Below are 20,603 nucleotides of genomic sequence, written 5' to 3'. Positions count from 1 at the left end.
GCAGTACGATATGAGTGGTAGGTGGTCTTATATGTGAGAAAGTCACTTGAACTACGAGATTTACGCCACTGGCGTTCAACTTTTCGTGAGAGTTTTTGTAAGTGTCTAGTGTATTTAGAGTGCCACGGTTGACATCTAAGTCTACGTGGAGTGTGATGGGTAGCTGGAGCCACTTCATCAAGTGCTGTTACTAGAGTTTGGTTAAGGTGTGACACAGCGGTCTCTGGAGAGATGAATGTAGAAATTGGTGAAAGCAGTGGTCGCAGAGAGGTAGATAGTTGTTGAAAATTAATAGCGTTAATATTTCTGCGGGTAAGAGGTGTCCTTGTAGACTTTATGGACATTGAGTTTGAAGTAATGGAGGAGAGCATGCATGTGATAAGGTTGTGATCTGAGAGAGAGAAAGGAGTGTTAGTGAGTTCAGAAACAGAGCATAGTCTGGTGAATACAAGATCAAGGCAGTGGCCCTCCTGATGAGTAGGGGAGTCAGTCCATTGCGAGAGGCCAAGAGAGGAGGTTAGAGAGAGTAGTTTAGAGGCATGGGGAGATTGTGGACTGTCAATAGAGAGATTGAAATCACCCATAATGATGGTGGAGATGTCAGAGGAAAGAAAGTGAGGGAGCCATGCAGAAAAATCTTCCAGAAACTTTTTGGGTTGCCCAGGTGGGCGATAGATAGCTGCAACACGCAGAGAGAAAGGGGTGAAAATCCTAATAGAGTGTACCTCAAAGGATGTAAATGTGAGTGAGGGAACAGGTGGTAAAACAATGTGCGTGTAACATTTGGATAGTAATATTCCAACACCCCCTCCTTTGAGGTTACCAGGCCTGGGGGTGTGTGTGAAGTGGAGGCCACCATGTGACAGTGCTGCAGGGGAGGCAGTGTCTGATTGTGTGAGCCAGGTTTCTGTTATAGCCAGCATATTGAATTTTTTTGCTATGAAAAGGTCATGAATAGCTGTTAATTTGTTGCAAACAGAGCGTGCATTCCATAAAGCACATTTTAGTGACTTGGAGGTAGATGGGAGACAAGTGATGTTGATAAGGTTTGTTGATTTTATATTCTGTTGTGAATCAGCTGAATGTGAGCGTGGTATGTGGATGGGACCTGGATTTGGGGATATGTCACCAGCTAGTAGAAGCAGAAGAAGAGAGAGATAGGTATAGTTGGGGGAGGTGTGTGATAGTTTATGGTGACAGGTAGAGGATGTGACAGTTAGTTTACATAGATAGGTTTAAAGCTCATGAGTGTTAATAAGAGGGGAGTGGATTAATGAGGCTGCAATGTGTACAGAGCGATAAATAACTGGAATAGTGAAGGACGATGCCATTTTATAGAGGATACCATGAAGTGCTATGAGGAAAATCAGTTTGTGGAGCATGGAGTTTATAAAGAGAAAAGTATAGATAGGAAAATGCTTATGGAAATTGTTAGTTAAATGGTAGATTTACCTGCTTTCCAATGTTTTTCAATGTTTGTTCAACTGTTGGTTTAACTGTTCTTTTTAAAATTTCCTAACTTTGTAATTTCCAAACTTCAGACAACTGCCCCATAACTGAATGCAAACATATACTAGTTCTAATTTACAAAGGCTTCAGCTGAAGCTAATTGGACATCTAATCAAAGGAATTATATTACCCTGTGTTAAGTAAACACCAGGCCATGTATGCTAATAAACTCCACTCCACTGACCAACATCAATACAAGAGAGAATATCAGCTATAAGCAAGTACTAATATTCTACAAATACAATTACATACACTGCTAAAATATACATTGGTGTGAATAGAGATCAAGAGTTATAGTTCGCAGGGATCAGCAGGCTGAAATCAACATACTTTTGAAAATATAGCATGGAGATGTCTGTGGGTTATTGCAGAGGTGTAGGGATCAGCAGGCAAAAATCAACATACTTTTGAAAATATAGCATGGAGATGTCTGTGGGTTATTGCAGAGGTGTAGGGATCAGCAGGCAGAAATCAACATACCTGTGAGATGAAAAGATATATAGAAAGCTGATCAGTCCATATTCAGTGAGATCTATGTAGACTAACTGGATGGTATTATATTCCTCTTCCTTGACCCATTTCAGTATGTTTCTGCTAATCCCTTGATCAGCTGACTATTAGCCTGTACTACACTTCAAAGCTGCTCAAACAAGCTTTTGTTAAAGTTTTTGCAGTTATAGGGGGGTTGGTTGTTTTCCTAAAGGTATTAGCAGAGACAATATTATAATAAAGCACAAAGTCTAAAATCACTGTTTTGGTTCTTTTCTGGCTGCACATCTTCAATTTGTTTTTTGTTTTTTTTCACTTCTGCTTTCTGTAGGGTGAAGGCTAAAAGGGGTCTGAGTAATTGCTGATGAGAGATAGAACTGGGTTGATTAACAACTGCTGGAGACTGCAGTTATGTCTGCAGTGACTCAAAGCTGACCTATATTATCCTGTGCCCCAGTTCTCTTTACTTACATAGCTGTTTTAATGCAAAAGTTGCTAACCTAATGGCAATAATTCTCAAAATAAAGTGGAACAATGATTAGTATATTTACTAGAGATGAGCGCCGGAAATTTTTCGGGTTTTGTGTTTTGGTTTTGGGTTCGGTTCCGCGGCCGTGTTTTGGGTTCGACCGCGTTTTGGCAAAACCTCACCGAATTTTTTTTGTCGGATTCGGGTGTGTTTTGGATTCGGGTGTTTTTTTAAAAAAACCCTAAAAAACAGCTTAAATCATAGAATTTGGGGGTAATTTTGATCCCAAAGTATTATTAACCTCAAAAAACATAATTTACACTCATTTTCAGCCTATTCTGAACACATCACACCTCACAATATTATTTTTAGTCCTAAAATTTGCACCGAGGTCGCTGTGTGAGTAAGATAAGCGACCCTAGTGGCCGACACAAACACCGGGCCCATCTAGGAGTGGCACTGCAGTGTCACGCAGGATGGCCCTTCCAAAAAACCCTCCCCAAACAGCACATGACGCAAAGAAAAAAAGAGGCGCAATGAGGTAGCTGACTGTGTGAGTAAGATTAGCGACCCTAGTGGCCGACACAAACACCGGGCACATCTAGGAGTGGCACTGCAGTGTCACGCAGGATGTCCCTTCCAAAAAACCCTCCCCAAACAGCACATGACGCAAAGAAAAAAAGAGGCGCAATGAGGTAGCTGTGTGAGTAAGATTAGCGACCCTAGTGGCCGACACAAACACCGGGCCCATCTAGGAGTGGCACTGCAGTGTCACGCAGGATGTCCCTTCCAAAAAACCCTCCCCAATCAGCACATGATGCAAAGAAAAAGAAAAGAAAAAAGAGGTGCAAGATGGAATTATCCTTGGGCCCTCCCACCCACCCTTATGTTGTATAAACAAAACAGGACATGCACACTTTAACCAACCCATCATTTCAGTGACAGGGTCTGCCACACGACTGTGACTGATATGACGGGTTGGTTTGGACCCCCCCCAAAAAAGAAGCAATTAATCTCTCCTTGCACAAACTGGCTCTACAGAGGCAAGATGTCCACCTCATCTTCACCCTCCGATATATCACCGTGTACATCCCCCTCCTCACAGATTATCAATTCGTCCCCACTGGAATCCACCATCTCAGCTCCCTGTGTACTTTGTGGAGGCAATTGCTGCTGGTCAATGTCTCCGCGGAGGAATTGATTATAATTCATTTTAATGAACATCATCTTCTCCACATTTTCTGGATGTAACCTCGTACGCCGATTGCTGACAAGGTGAGCGGCGGCACTAAACACTCTTTCGGAGTACACACTTGTGGGAGGGCAACTTAGGTAGAATAAAGCCAGTTTGTGCAAGGGCCTCCAAATTGCCTCTTTTTCCTGCCAGTATAAGTACGGACTGTGTGACGTGCCTACTTGGATGCGGTCACTCATATAATCCTCCACCATTCTATCAATGTTGAGAGAATCATATGCAGTGACAGTAGACGACATGTCCGTAATCGTTGTCAGGTCCTTCAGTCCGGACCAGATGTCAGCATCAGCAGTCGCTCCAGACTGCCCTGCATCACCGCCAGCGGGTGGGCTCGGAATTCTGAGCCTTTTCCTCGCACCCCCAGTTGCGGGAGAATGTGAAGGAGGAGATGTTGACAGGTCGCGTTCCGCTTGACTTGACAATTTTGTCACCAGCAGGTCTTTCAACCCCAGCAGACCTGTGTCTGCCGGAAAGAGAGATCCAAGGTAGGCTTTAAATCTAGGATCGAGCACGGTGGCCAAAATGTAGTGCTCTGATTTCAACAGATTGACCACCCGTGAATCCTTGTTAAGCGAATTAAGGGCTGCATCCACAAGTCCCACATGCCTAGCGGAATCGCTCCGTGTTAGCTCCTTCTTCAATGCCTCCAGCTTCTTCTGCAAAAGCCTGATGAGGGGAATGACCTGACTCAGGCTGGCAGTGTCTGAACTGACTTCACGTGTGGCAAGTTCAAAGGGCATCAGAACCTTGCACAACGTTGAAATCATTCTCCACTGCACTTGAGACAGGTGCATTCCATCTCCTATATCGTGCTCAATTGTATAGGCTTGAATGGCCTTTTGCTGCTCCTCCAACCTCTGAAGCATATAGAGGGTTGAATTCCACCTCGTTACCACTTCTTGCTTCAGATGATGGCAGGGCAGGTTCAGTAGTTTTTGGTGGTGCTCCAGTCTTCTGTACGTGGTGCCTGTACGCCGAAAGTGTCCCGCAATTTTTCTGGCCACCGACAGCATCTCTTGCACGCCCCTGTCGTTTTTTAAAAAATTCTGCACCACCAAATTCAAGGTATGTGCAAAACATGGGACGTGCTGGAATTTGCCCATATTTAATGCACACACAATATTGCTGGCGTTGTCCGATGCCACAAATCCACAGGAGAGTCCAATTGGGGTAAGCCATTCCGCGATGATCTTCCTCAGTTGCCGTAAGAGGTTTTCAGCTGTGTGCGTATTCTGGAAAGCGGTGATACAAAGCGTAGCCTGCCTAGGAAAGAGTTGGCGTTTGCGAGATGCTGCTACTGGTGCCGCCGCTGCTGTTCTTGCGGCGGGAGTCCATACATCTACCCAGTGGGCTGTCACAGTCATATAGTCCTGACCCTGCCCTGCTCCACTTGTCCACATGTCCGTGGTTAAGTGGACATTGGGTACAACTGCATTTTTTAGGACACTGGTGAGTCTTTTTCTGACGTCCGTGTACATTCTCGGTATCGCCTGCCTAGAGAAGTGGAACCTAGATGGTATTTGGTAACGGGGGCACACTGCCTCAATAAATTGTCTAGTTCCCTGTGAACTAACGGCGGATACCGGACGCACGTCTAACACCAACATAGTTGTCAAGGACTCAGTTATCCGCTTTGCAGTAGGATGACTGCTGTGATATTTCATCTTCCTCGCAAAGGACTGTTGAACAGTCAATTGCTTACTGGAAGTAGTACAAGTGGGCTTACGACTTCCCCTCTGGGATGACCATCGACTCCCAGCGGCAACAACAGCAGCGCCAGCAGCAGTAGGCGTTACACGCAAGGATGCATCGGAGGAATCCCAGGCAGGAAAGGACTCGTCAGACTTGCCAGTGACATGGCCTGCAGGACTATTGGCATTCCTGGGGAAGGAGGAAATTGACACTGAGGGAGTTGGTGGGGTGGTTTGCGTGAGCTTGGTTACAAGAGGAAGGGATTTACTGGTCAGTGGACTGCTTCCGCTGTCACCCAAAGTTTTTGAACTTGTCACTGACTTATTATGAATGCGCTGCAGGTGACGTATAAGGGAGGATGTTCCGAGGTGGTTAACGTCCTTACCCCTACTTATTACAGCTTGACAAAGGGAACACACGGCTTGACACCTGTTGTCCGCATTTGTGGTGAAATACCTCCACACCGAAGAGCTGATTTTTTTGGTATTTTCACCTGGCATGTCAACGGCCATATTCCTCCCACGGACAACAGGTGTCTCCCCGGGTGCCTGACTTAAACAAACCACCTCACCATCAGAATCCTCCTGGTCAATTTCCTCCCCAGCGCCAGCAACACCCATATCCTCCTCATCCTGGTGTACTTCAACACTGACATCTTCAATCTGACTATCAGGAACTGGACTGCGGGTGCTCCTTCCAGCACTTGCAGGGGGCATGCAAATAGTGGAAGGCGCATGCTCTTCACGTCCAGTGTTGGGAAGGTCAGGCATCGCAAACGACACAATTGGACTCTCCTTGTGGATTTGGGATTTCAAAGAACGCACAGTTCTTTGCGGTGCTTTTGCCAGCTTGAGTCTTTTCAGTTTTCTAGCGAGAGGCTGAGTGCTTCCATCCTCATGTGAAGCTGAACCACTAGCCATGAACATAGGCCAGGGCCTCAGCCGTTCCTTGCCACTCCGTGTGGTAAATGGCATATTGGCAAGTTTACGCTTCTCCTCCGACAATTTTATTTTAGGTTTTGGAGTCCTTTTTTTTCTGATATTTGGTGTTTTGGATTTGACATGCTCTGTACTATGACATTGGGCATCGGCCTTGGCAGACGACGTTGCTGGCATTTCATCGTCTCGGCCATGACTAGTGGCAGCAGCTTCAGCACGAGGTGGAAGTGGATCTTGATCTTTCCCTAATTTTGGAACCTCAACTTTTTTGTTCTCCATATTTTATAGGCAGAACTAAAAGGCACCTCAGGTAAACAATGGAGATGGATGGATTGGATACTAGTATACAATTATGGACGGACTGCCACGGTTAGGTGGTATAAAAAAACCACGGTTAGGTGGTATATATTATAATAATAATACAATTATGGATGGACGGACTGCCTGCCGACTGCCGACACAGAGGTAGCCACAGCCGTGAACTACCGCACTGTACACTGGTTGATAAAGAGATAGTAGTATACTCGTAACAACTAGTATGACACTATGACGACGGTATAAAGAATGAAAAAAAAACCACGGTTAGGTGGTATATATTATAATAATAATACAATTATGGATGGACGGACTGCCTGCCGACTGCCGACACAGAGGTAGCCACAGCCGTGAACTACCGCACTGTACACTGGTTGATAAAGAGATAGTAGTATACTCGTAACAACTAGTATGACACTATGACGACGGTATAAAGAATGAAAAAAAAACCACGGTTAGGTGGTATATATTATAATAATAATACAATTATGGATGGACGGACTGCCTGCCGACTGCCGACACAGAGGTAGCCACAGCCGTGAACTACCGCACTGTACACTGGTTGATAAAGAGATAGTAGTATACTCGTAACAACTAGTATGACACTATGACGACGGTATAAAGAATGAAAAAAAAACCACGGTTAGGTGGTATATATTATAATAATAATACAATTATGGATGGACGGACTGCCTGCCGACTGCCGACACAGAGGTAGCCACAGCCGTGAACTACCGCACTGTACACTGGTTGATAAAGAGATAGTAGTATACTCGTAACAACTAGTATGACACTATGACGACGGTATAAAGAATGAAAAAAAAAACCACGGTTAGGTGGTATATATTATAATAATAATACAATTATGGATGGACGGACTGCCTGCCGACTGCCGACACAGAGGTAGCCACAGCCGTGAACTACCGCACTGTACACTGGTTGATAAAGAGATAGTAGTATACTCGTAACAACTAGTATGACACTATGACGACGGTATAAAGAATGCAAAAAAAACCACAGTTAGGTGGTATATATTATAATAATAATACAATTATGGATGGACGGACTGCCTGCCGACTGCCGACACAGAGGTAGCCACAGCCGTGAACTACCGCACTGTACACTGGTTGATAAAGAGATAGTAGTATACTCGTAACAACTAGTATGACACTATGACGGTATAAAGAATGAAAAAAAAACCACGGTTAGGTGGTATATATTATAATAATAATACAATTATGGATGGACGGACTGCCTGCCGACTGCCGACACAGAGGTAGCCACAGCCGTGAACTACCGCACTGTACACTGGTTGATAAAGAGATAGTAGTATACTCGTAACAATTAGGATGACACTATGACGGTATAAAGAATGAAAAAAAAACCACGGTTAGGTGGTAGGTATATAATAATAAATAATACAATTCTGGTCGGACGGACTGCCTGCCGTGTGCCGACACAGAGGTAGCCACAGCCGTGAACTACCGCACTGTACACTGGTTGATAAAGAGATAGTAGTATACTCGTAACAATTAGGATGACACTATGACGGTATAAAGAATGAAAAAAAAACCACGGTTAGGTGGTAGGTATATAATAATAAATAATACAATTCTGGTCGGACGGACTGCCTGCCGTGTGCCGACACAGAGGTAGCCACAGCCGTGAACTACCGCACTGTACACTGGTTGATAAAGAGATAGTAGTATACTCGTAACAACTAGTATGACACTATGACGACGGTATAAAGAATGAAAAAAAAACCACGGTTAGGTGGTATATATTATAATAATAATACAATTATGGATGGACGGACTGCCTGCCGACTGCCGACACAGAGGTAGCCACAGCCGTGAACTACCGCACTGTACACTGGTTGATAAAGAGATAGTAGTATACTCGTAACAACTAGTATGACACTATGACGACGGTATAAAGAATGAAAAAAAAACCACGGTTAGGTGGTATATATTATAATAATAATACAATTATGGATGGACGGACTGCCTGCCGACTGCCGACACAGAGGTAGCCACAGCCGTGAACTACCGCACTGTACACTGGTTGATAAAGAGATAGTAGTATACTCGTAACAACTAGTATGACACTATGACGACGGTATAAAGAATGCAAAAAAAACCACAGTTAGGTGGTATATATTATAATAATAATACAATTATGGATGGACGGACTGCCTGCCGACTGCCGACACAGAGGTAGCCACAGCCGTGAACTACCGCACTGTACACTGGTTGATAAAGAGATAGTAGTATACTCGTAACAACTAGTATGACACTATGACGGTATAAAGAATGAAAAAAAAAACCACGGTTAGGTGGTATATATTATAATAATAATACAATTATGGATGGACGGACTGCCTGCCGACTGCCGACACAGAGGTAGCCACAGCCGCGAACTACCGCACTGTACACTGGTTGATAAAGAGATAGTAGTATACTCGTAACAATTAGGATGACACTATGACGGTATAAAGAATGAAAAAAAAACCACGGTTAGGTGGTAGGTATATAATAATAAATAATACAATTCTGGTCGGACGGACTGCCTGCCGTGTGCCGACACAGAGGTAGCCACAGCCGTGAACTACCGCACTGTACACTGGTTGATAAAGAGATAGTAGTATACTCGTAACAATTAGGATGACACTATGACGGTATAAAGAATGAAAAAAAAACCACGGTTAGGTGGTAGGTATATAATAATAAATAATACAATTCTGGTCGGACGGACTGCCTGCCGTGTGCCGACACAGAGGTAGCCACAGCCGTGAACTACCGCACTGTACACTGGTTGATAAAGAGATAGTAGTATACTCGTAACAATTAGGATGACACTATGACGGTATAAAGAATGAAAAAAAAACCACGGTTAGGTGGTAGGTATATAATAATAAATAATACAATTCTGGTCGGACGGACTGCCTGCCGTGTGCCGACACAGAGGTAGCCACAGCCGTGAACTACCGCACTGTACACTGGTTGATAAAGAGATAGTAGTATACTCGTAACAATTAGGATGACACTATGACGGTATAAAGAATGAAAAAAAAACCACGGTTAGGTGGTAGGTATATAATAATAAATAATACAATTCTGGTCGGACGGACTGCCTGCCGTGTGCCGACACAGAGGTAGCCACAGCCGTGAACTACCGCACTGTACTGTGTCTGCTGCTAATATAGACTGGTTGATATTTAAAGAGATATTAGTAGTATACAACAATACTATACTGGTGGTCAGGCACTGGTCACCACTCCTGCAGCAAAAGTGTGCACTGTTAATTAATATAATTGTACTCCTGGCTCCTGCTAACAACCTGCAGTGCTCCCCAGTCTCCCCCACAATTAATTATAAGCTTTTAATTTATACATTGATGACTGTGCAGCACACTGGGCTGAGCTGAGTGCACACAGACTGAGTCACACTGTGTGACTGACTGTGCTGTGTATCGTTTTTTTTTTCAGGCAGAGAACGGATATAGCAGAGAGAAGTGAACGGATATATTATATTAAATAAAAGTTAACTAGCAACTGCACTGGTCACTGACTGTGGTAAACTAACTCTGTCTGCGACTCTGCACAATCTCTCTCTATCTAATCTATCTATCTCTATTCTAATGGAGAGGACGCCAGACACGTCCTCTCCCTATCAATCTCAATGCACGAGTGAAAATGGCGGCGACGCGCGGCTCCTTATATAGAATCCGAGTCTCGCGATAGAATCCGAGCCTCGCGAGAATCCGACAGCGTCATGATGACGTTCGGGCGCGCTCGGGTTAACCGAGCAAGGCGGGAAGATCCGAGTCGCTCGGACCCGTGGAAAAAAAAGTGAAGTTCGTGCGGGTTCGGATTCAAAGAAACCGAACCCGCTCATCTCTAATATTTACATCTGTCTGGATACAATTAGGAGCTTCTGCTCAGCAATATAAATGACACCTAAGCAGAAGTAACAGATAATGGCCCTCATTCCGAGTTGTTCGCTCGCTAGCTGCTTTTAGCAGCAGTGCAAACGCTAAGCCGCCGCCCTCTGGGAGTGTATCTTAGCTTAGCAGAAGTGCGACCGAAAGGATCGCAGGACGGCGGCAAAATTTTTTCATGCAGTTTCTGAGTAGCTGCAGACCTACTCCTACCTTGCGATCACTTCAGTCTGTTTAATTCCTGCTTTGACGTCACAAACACGCCCTGCGTTCGCCCAGCCACTCCCCCGTTTCCCCAAGCACGCCTGCATTTTTATCTGACACGCCTGCGTTTTTCAGCACACTCTCGGAAAACGGTCAGTTAACTCCCAGAAACGCCCCATTCCTGTCAATCACTCACCGATCAGCAGTGCGACTGAAAAGCGTAGCTAGACCTTGTGTGAAACTGCATCGGCTTTTGTGAAAGTACGTCGCGCGTGCGCACTGCGCACCATACGCATGCGCAGAAGTGGCGATTTTTTGCCTGATCGCTGCGCTGCGAATACAACGGCAGCTAGCGATCAATGGCCCTCATTCCGAGTTGTTCGCTCGTTGCCGTTTTTCGCAGCGCACCGATCAGGTGAAAAAATGGCATTTATGCGCATGTGCATGGTACGCAGCGCGCATGCGCTAAGTACTTTTACACAAAAGTTTTTAGTTTTACCCAAGTTCGAGCGACGATTTTCAGTCACTCGAGTGTTCGTAGTATGATTGACAGGAAGTGGGTGTTTCTGGGCGGCAACTCAGCGTTTTGGGAGTGTGCTAAAAAACGCAGGCGTGACAGGCAAAAACGCAGGCGTGGCTGGAGAAACGGGGGAGTGGCTGGCCGAATGCAGGGTGTGTTTGTGATGTCAAACCAGGAACTAAACTGACTGCAGTGATCGCAATATAGGAGTAGGTCTGGAGCTACTCAGAAACGGCATGACATTTTTTAGTAGCAATTCTGCTACTCTTTCGTTCGCACTTCTGCTAAGCTAAGATACACTCCCAGAGGACGGCGGCTTAGCGTGTGCACTGCTGCTAAAAGCAGCTAGCGAGCGGTCAACTCGGAATGAGGGCCAGTGTTCGTTGAAATTTTTTCTGTTTCCTAATTCTGGGTACAGACTAGACTATAAAGTGGATGTGGCTGATACCGACACATCGATCACGATATCGTCCAGTGTGTACGCACTATGTCGCTGACGATGCAAGCTCCCGCGCATTGTCAGCTGCATTGTCCGTCACCCGTACATGCATGCCCGACAAGCGATATAGCCAGCGAGGGCAATGCTGTTGAATGCAGCGTGGCCTGTGTTCACTCCAACAACTGCCCCCCGCCATCGGTCATTGTTCATGGTATCGACAAGTGTGTATGCACTTGCCGATGCTGCCAGCCCCCCAGGATTCACCACACACAAAGGGGGTCATTCCGAGTTGATCGCTAGCTGCATTCGTTCGCTGTGCAGCGATGAGGCAAAAAATGGAACTTCTGCGCATGCGTATGTGGCGCAATGCGCACGCGCGACGTACTATTACAATGGCCGATGTAGTTTCACACAGGGTCTAGCGAAGCTTTTCAGTCGCACTGCTGACCGCAGAGTGATTGACATGAAGTGGGCGTTTCTGGGTGTCAACTGACCGTTTTCAGGGAGTGTTCGTAAAAACGCAGGCGTGGCTGGGCGATCGCAGGGCATGTTTGTGACGTCAAAACAGGAACTGAACAGTCTGAAATGATCGCAAGCGCTGAGTAGGTCTGAAGCTACTCTGAAACTGCACAAAAAACTTTGTAGCCGCTCTGCGATCCTTTCGTTCGCACTTCTGCTAAGCTAAAATACACTCCCAGTGGGAGGCGGCATAGCGTTTACACAGCTGCTAAAAACTGCTAGCGAGTGAACAACTCGGAATGACCACCAATATCACTGGGTGCACATTATTGTCTAGTGTGTACTCAGCTTAAGAGGTCTTAGTTACTGTAGTTTTCAAAACTCCACCATTACAGACCAGGTTTTAAGGCTATAAAAGCTTGAGCACAAGTGACTTAATTGGTACCTCAGTCAATTTGTTTTAATAATCTGGACTCAATTATGGATATCCTTAAAACCTGGACTGTTATTGCAAAGTTTGCGAAACTCTGCTTTTGATTATAAACCGAATTTGGCCAAAGCAGTTGCACTCAAATGTCTAACAACAGTACAAGGCTGTATTACAGTCTTCTGAGAGGGCAAAAACTAAACAGGATGGCTTTTCTCTTTTAAGCCATCTTTGGTGGTCATTCCGAGTTGATCGCTAGCTGCATTCGTTCGCTGTGTAGCTATGAGGCAAAAAAACGGCACTTCTGCGCATGCGGCGCATTGCGCACGCGCTACTTACTATTACAACGGCCGATGTAGTTTCACACAGGGTCTAGCGAAGCTTTTCAGTTGCACTGCTGACCGCAGAGTGATTGACAAGAAGTTGGCATTTCTGGGTGTCAACTGACCGTTTTCAGAGAGTGTTCGAAAAAACGCAGGGCGTGTTTATGACGTCAAAACAGGAACTGAACAGTCTAAAGTCATCGCAAGCGCTGAGTAGGTATTGAGCTACTCTAAAACTGCACAAATTTTTTTTGCCGCCGCACTGCGATCCTTTCGTTCACACTGCGGCTGAGCTAAACTGAACTCCCAATGTACGGCGGCATAGTGTTTGCATGGCTGCTAAAAACAGCTAGCGAACGAACAACTCGGAATGACCACCTTTGTCCAGTGCTGAAAAGTGTATAGGTTCATCTAGCTTTCCTAGTGGTGTGTTTTTCTGAACCAAATTTAAACTTGCCGTAAATGAAATAAATAACTCCTCAAAAACCTTTCATTCATGAAAAAAAATATTTTCTGCTTCGGGGTACACTGGGCTCCACAAGGAAAGACATAGGGGTGTAGAGTAGGATCTTGATCCGAGGCACCAACAGGCTCAAAAGCTTTGACTGTTCCCAGAATGCTTAACGCCGCCTCCTCTATAACCCCGCCTCCCTGCATAGGAGCTCAGTTTTGTAGTTGGTGCCGCAGATAGCAGGCACATAACAGAGGGGCTGCTCTGGGCAGCCCTAAGAAGAGCTTTTTGAGAAGAAAAGTGAAGACTTCAAGGGCTGTAGCAGTGTATACATGTTTAGTGACATTCACTGCTGCAGCTCCATCTCTCCCCAGCGGCGCTCTACACTCCCGAGCCCTGGTTGCCGGGTAACTACAGCAGGAGGCTCCGGTTTTCTTCTGGTCAGGCACACACGACGGGGGCTCTCCGGGATCGCGTGGCCGCGCTTCGGGAGGTGATGAGTGGGTCCCGCTCGCGGGACCCGTACTTTATCGTGATCCGGCGCGGTCGGCGGGAGGCGGGCCGCGTGCGCTGGCGGTGGATACTGTGGCAGTACAGGCAATCCCACTAGATCACCAGGGCATGGGTGCAGGTCAGGTTTTCCCTTAAAACCTTTTTATGTGTAGCCCGCAGTACCTGGTGGTTTTGCCAGCAGAGGGGATAAGGCTTAGACCTGGAGCCCCTTCCCCAGCCCCAGGGTGCCATTTCCAGCAAATGTTCCCGCCTTGGAGCTGCATATCTGTCTCTCCCTCACTCCCTGTCAATGTGTGGGCGCCATTTCTCTCAGCTACACTGTTCCTGGGACTGCTTGGGCAAATCCTCCTGTGTAAAGCCGCCTGGTTGTCAGCGCTGTGACTTTACATGACACTTAAGTATTCTACATGTCAATTAGACAGTGTTAGTTAAGAAGAGTGCATTTAGTCAGGGTTCTCTGGTACAAGTACCCTGTGATATACATCCAGTTCTTACTGTGCAGTGTTATATCTATTGACTACATAGCTATATATATAAGTTGGTTCAGTGCAGTATTATTGTTAGTAATAACCTCTGCATTGTTTAACTGTGACTATATGTGTGTGCATTAGCTTGCTGAGTGGTTTCCATTTCGTGTCTCTTACTCAACTTGTTATCCCTATATTCTATAACCTGGGGAGGCTTGGTGCGTCAGGTTTTATATTTATATAGGATTTTCACAAGATATACTTTAATACGTATTTTTCTCTGAGATTTTAGTCACTATATCTCTCCTGTATCTCTGCTTGTGCTGACTACACTGCGCAGGGGTTTGGGTAAGAGGTATTGTGCTGCTGACAATTGTACTGTGTTACCTGATACTGCAAGTCATATCATGTCTGCTTCTGAGGGTAACGGTTCTGGGGCTGAACACACTTGCCGGTGTTGCTGAAGCCACAGATCCCTATGAGGAGACTATAGCAGCTGTGGGCACTGGTTCTGGGGGCTCCTTGCCCCCCAGTGGGACTGTGGCAACGGGGGTACATAATGACCCACCGTGGGCTACTTTCTCCACGCTTCTACATACGCTAGTTACTAAACTAACACCCCCTATGGGACCTCCTATGCCGGTGCAACCGTATGTGATCCCCGCAGCTAACCCGCCGTGGGCGGATAATTTGTCTGCTCAATTGAAAAAGTTGAACCAGTCCTTGACTACTAAAAAGTCTGACCCTCGCTCGCCTAAGACCAAGGGGTCCTCTAAGCGAGCTCTTATCTCCTCACAATCCACTGCTGTCACTGACACCTCGTCTGATGAAGATGGCGCTTACACTGACCCCACAGATTCTGACACAGATACTGCTGATGGGGAGGGTAGTTCACATGTGGATGTTCCTGATCTTTTGGAGGCTATTAAGTTAATTTTACAGATTACGGATGATCCCGAGCCATCCGCCCCTTCTAAGAAACCAGGTAGGTTCAAGCGTCAGAAGGTGGTTAAACAAGTTTTACCTCACTCTGACCACCTAGTGGATATACGTCAGGAACCATGGGGAAACCCGGGTAAGAAGTTTGTGCCTCAAAAGAAGATGCTGGCTCGCTATTCCCTCGCGCCAGAGCTGTCTAAAAATTGGGAAACGCCTCCTCCAGTAGACTCACATGTGGCTAGGATGGTGGTTTCCTCAGCTCTACCTGTCACTACCGTCACGTCTCTAAAAGAGCCTACGGATAAACGTGTGGAGGGTTGTCTGAAAGCGATTTACACCCTCACGGGTGCTGCACAATGGCCCACTATTGCAGCTACATGGGCTGCAGAGGCTATTGAAGCATGGGCCCTAGAGTTAGAAGCTGAAATCTCTTCTGACCATGCTAGACAATGCTTGTCATATATTGTCACAGCTTCTCACTATATTAAAGAGGCGGCTTCTGATGCCGGTATCCTAGCAGCCAAGGCCTCTACTACGTCAGTCCTGGCTCGCCGGATATTGTGGCTGAGATCCTGGTCTGTGGATCTGGACTCTAGAAAAACCCTGAAGGTACTCCCTTTCAAGGGAGATATTCTGTTTGGGGAGTACTTAAATAAGATAGTGGCTGACTTGGCTACTGCCAAAACTGCCTGTCTGCCAAGTACCGCTCCTTCTGTGTCGAAGGCTAAAGGTACTTCCTTTCGCCCCTTTCGTCCTTCAGGTAAAGCAAAAGGTCAGGCGTACAACAAGCAGGCCCGCACTTCCAAACCTGGTAAGCCGAAGCCCAAAAGAGCCTGGGCTGCCCGTCAGCCAGCTTCCAAGACGGATAAGCCTGCCGCATGACGGGGCGGGCCTCCCCCTGGGGGATCCCAGGGTGGGGGGCCGGCTTCTAGGGTATACCCAGGAATGGTTGAAGACCACTTCAGATGCCTGGGTACGGGAAGTCGTCACTCGAGGTTACGCCATAGCCTTCAAAAACCGACCCCCTCATGGACCAGACAAAGGCAAACACTCTACATTCGGTGGTACAGACCCTCCTGGATACAGGAGTCGTAGTACAGGTCCCTCTTGCTCAGAGGGGCCGGGGATACTATTCTCCGCTGTTTCTGGTCCCAAAACCGAATGGGTCCTCCCGGCCCATTCTCAACCTCAAGGCATTGAACAGGTTTGTGAAAGTTTCCAAGTTCGGTATGGAAACCCTTCGCTCTATAGTTCTGGCCTTGGAACATGGGGACTACATGGTCTCCCTGGACATACAGGATGTTTACCTGCATATTCCTCTAGCAGTGTCACATCAGCAATACCTGAGGTTTGCGATTGGCAACCTCCATTACCAGTTTCGGGCGTTACCTTTTGGTTTAACTACAGCTCCGCGAGTCTTCACCAAAGTTATGGCTGTGATGACGGTGGTACTCCGCCGTCAAGGTGTCAGGATACTGGCGTATCTGGACGACTTGTTAATCCTGGCAAATTCCCCAGAACTTCTCCTACGTCATCTGGCTATGACTGTCCGGTTTCTACAAGCCCACGGGTGGCACATCAACTGGAAGAAATCCTCCCTGGTCCCTGCTCAGAGCATGGTGCACCTGGGAGCGCTATTGGACACTCACAACCAGCAGTTGTTCTTGTCTCAGGAGAAAGTCCTGAAGCTTCAGGACAGGATTCGTTGCTTCCTTTCTCGTCCGCAAGTGTCGATACATTCGGCGATGCAGGTGCTGGGCCTCATGGTGTCAGCATTCGACATGGTGGAGTATGCTCAATTCCATTCTCGCCCCCTCCAGAGGCTGATTCTAGCCAAGTGGGACGGCCTGCCTCACCGGATCAGGTCTCACATGATCTCATTGACTCCAGAGGTCCGTCTGTCGCTGCACTGGTGGCTCCAGGACCAACGATTGTGCAGGGGCCGTCCCTTCTGGATATCCGACTGGGTCCTGTTGACGACAGATGCCAGTCTAAGAGGTTGGGGCGCGGTGCTGGAGCAACACTCCCTTCAGGGTCGTGGACCAAGGAGGAATCTCTCCTCTCGATCAACATTCTGGAATTGTGGGCGGTTTTCAATGCGTTGAACCTGGCCCAGCATTTGATTCAGAACCGTCCTGTTCAAGTACAGTCGGACAACGCCACCACAGTGGCTTACATAAATCATCAAGACGGCACTCGAAGTCGTTTGGCAATGAAGGAAGTCTCACGGATTCTACATTGGGCGGAATGCCATCTACCGGCCATATCGGCAATATTCATTCCGGAAGTCCTGAATTGGGAAGCGGACTTTCTCAGTCATCAGGACGTACACGCCAGAGAGTGAGGCCTCCATCCAGAAGTGTTTCAACTCCTAGTGGAAAAGTGGGGCCTTCCAGACGTAGATCTGATGGCGTCTCGACACAATCACAAGGTTCCGGTCTTCGGAGCAAGGACAAGGGATCCTCAAGCAGCATTCGTGGATGCGCTGGTGGTGCCGTGGAGGTTTCGGCTGCCGTACGTGTTCCCTCCGGTGTCACTCCTGCCCAGGGTAATTCGGAAGTTCAAGCAAGAAAGAGGAATTCTGCTTCTCATAGCTCCAGCGTGGCCCAGACGGCACTGATTCTCAGACCTGCATGGCCTATCGTCAGAGCGTCCAATTCTACTTCCACAACGTCCAGACCTCCTCGTTCAGGGCCCCTGTGTCTACCAGGACCTAGCCTGTCTTTGACGGCGTGGCTCTTGATACTTCCGTCTTGAGGGCTAAAGGGTTCTCTGAGGCGGTCATTCAAACTATGTTGCGGGCCCGGAAACCGGCTTCTGCTCGGATTTACTATGGGGTCTGGCATTCTTACTTTGTTTAGTGCGCATCTAACCATTATGACGCTTCCAAGTTTAGTATAGCCAAGCTATTGGCCTTTCTTCAGCACGGCCTGGACTTAGGCCTGCGTATGGCCTCCCTCAAGGTTCAAATATCTGCCTTGTCGGTGTGGTTTCAGAGAAAGATTGCGACCTTACCTGATGTGCATACCTTTACTCAGGGCGTGTTGCGTATCCAACCTCCCTATGTCCCGCCTGTGGCTCCTTGGGACTTGTCGGTGGTTTTGGAGGTGTTAGAAGAGTCTCCATTTGAACCTCTTGGTTCAGCTGATCTTAAGTGGCTTTCCCTTAAGGTGGTGTTTCTGCTGGCTTTTGCTTCAGCTAGAAGAGTGTCGGATTTGGGTGCCTTGTCTTGTAGTTCCCCATATCTGATATTTCACCGTCACCGGGCGGTTCTTAGGACTCGTCCCGGATATTTACCTAAGGTGGTTTCTTCGTTCCACCTTAACCAGGAGATTGTGGTTCCGGCACTTGTTTCTCCTGATCTGTCTCCCAAAGAGCGGTCTTTGGATGTGGTACGGGCTCTCCGTATCTATGTGAAGAGAACTGCTTCTATTAGGAAATCTGATTCTCTCTTTGTGCTGTTTGGATTTCCCAAACGGGGCTGGCCTGCTCACAAGCAAACTTTGGCCAGATGGATTAGAATGGTGATTGCATATGCTTATGTGAGGGCTGGTCTATCAGCTCCTGCTCACATTACGGCCCATTCTACTCGGTCTGTTGGACCTTCTTGGGCGGCCCGCCGTGGTGCGACCCTTGAACAATTGTGCAAGGCGGCTACGTGGTCCACTGTGAACACGTTCATAAGGTTCTATGCCTTCGATACTGCCGCTTCCCAGGATGCTTCCTTTGGACGACGGGGTCTTGTGTCCGCTACAGTACGTCCCCTCCCATAAGGAACTGCTTTAGGACATCCCCTATGTCTTTCCTTGTGGAGCCCAGTGAACCCCGCAGCAGAAAACGAGTTTTATGGTAATAACTTACCTTTGTTAAAACTCTTTCTGCGAGGTACACTGGGCTCCACAAAGCGCCCACCCTGACGCACTTAGCTTCTTTGGGTTGGTATGGCATTAGCCGCTGACACTTCTCCTGTCGTGAGAGTGTGGTGTATGTGGCTACTAACCGTTGTCGTTTATTTTCCTGCTACTGCATTGGGCTGGTTAACTAAAAACTGAGCTCCTGTGCAGGGAGGCGGGGTTATAGAGTTATAGAGGAGGTGGCGCTATGCATTCTGGGAACAGTCAAAGCTTTTGAGCCAGTTGGTGCCTCTGATCAAGATCCTACTCTACAACCCTATGTCTGTGGAGCCCAGTGTACCTCGCAGAAAGAGATTTAACAACGGTAAGTTCTTACCATAAAACTCGTTTTCAACAGCATAAAAAGGTTAGTGCGTCCCGCCCTACGGATGCCAGACTCATCAAGTCACTGTTGCCAGAATCTGAAACAATGACTATGAACCTCTAAGCACACTATTTGACTGTCCACACCCTGCTGCGCCTATTACCCATCTCCTCCACCACCCTCAACACTGACCCACACATCACTCATCCACCTGAGGCACCCACCCACACACCCCTACCTCACCCACAGCTCTTGCACCTCACACCGCGGCAACAACCTCACACCTGCCCCTCCACCAAACAGCACTCCTACACCCTCTTCACCCCCGTCCGCAGCACCACTCCTGCCACCCCTTCCACAACACAAACAGTCATGCTCCCTACCCAAACCCCAGCCCACCCAAATCCCCCGCCCCATCCCCAGCAAACACCCACCCACAACGCCTCCTCAACCCCTACCCCGGACGCAACACCAACTCAACCAACCCAACAACCGCAGCTCATGTGCAACCGCCCCTCCCCCACACTCTGTACCCCCGTACCCGCCTCTCTGCTTCTCCCTCGCACCCGCCACTCCCCCAACCACACCTACTAGGTGATTCATTGTGCCCTGCATGCGCTGTTCACGCCATGGCAAGTGCCGATGCACTCAAGGGCGTGCAAGGGTTAAGGGGGCATAGCCCCTTGCGACAGTGTGAAGAGCGCCCGTGGGGCGCAATGATCACCTAGTGGTCTATAAGGGATAAATGATTGTGCTTTATGGGTTACATAAGAAATATTGCTAGATAGAGTAGTGCCGCACCCTGTCACACCTGCAGCTAAGGATGTTGCTGAATTGTATTTGACCCCTGTCCCCATCATTCTGAGCTAGCATGTACAGTTTGTTCAGTTAATATCTAACATGGTCTTTTTTCCCTCCCTTGCAGACTATTGCAGCGTATGCAGAACTGCCAGCAAATATCTGCCTATTTCAGAGAATGTGAGTATGAATGCCAATGACCCTGTTTAAGGTTGTTTCTTTGGATTCTATTTCAATTA

General features: G+C 47.4%; 1 protein-coding gene across 3 annotated transcripts in view; it reads left to right on the top strand.

Moving 5' to 3' along the window:
- Positions 1 to 20,603, top strand: part of RNF212B (ring finger protein 212B) — a 368,589-nt gene that overhangs the window by 64,242 nt on the left and 283,744 nt on the right. For all 3 annotated transcript variants that reach the window (XR_010171594.1, XM_063913630.1, XM_063913629.1), the window contains exon 3: positions 20,492 to 20,544. Coding sequence is in view for 2 of the 3 variants with exons in the window: in XM_063913630.1 (XP_063769700.1) it covers positions 20,492 to 20,544 (53 nt within the window). In the remaining variant the exon portion in view is untranslated. The remainder of the gene's footprint in view (positions 1 to 20,491; positions 20,545 to 20,603) is intronic.

Source organism: Pseudophryne corroboree, chromosome 1, assembly GCF_028390025.1.
Source record: "Pseudophryne corroboree isolate aPseCor3 chromosome 1, aPseCor3.hap2, whole genome shotgun sequence".
Taxonomy (NCBI): Eukaryota; Metazoa; Chordata; class Amphibia; order Anura; family Myobatrachidae; genus Pseudophryne; species Pseudophryne corroboree.
This window is presented reverse-complemented; position numbering and strand designations above follow the sequence as displayed.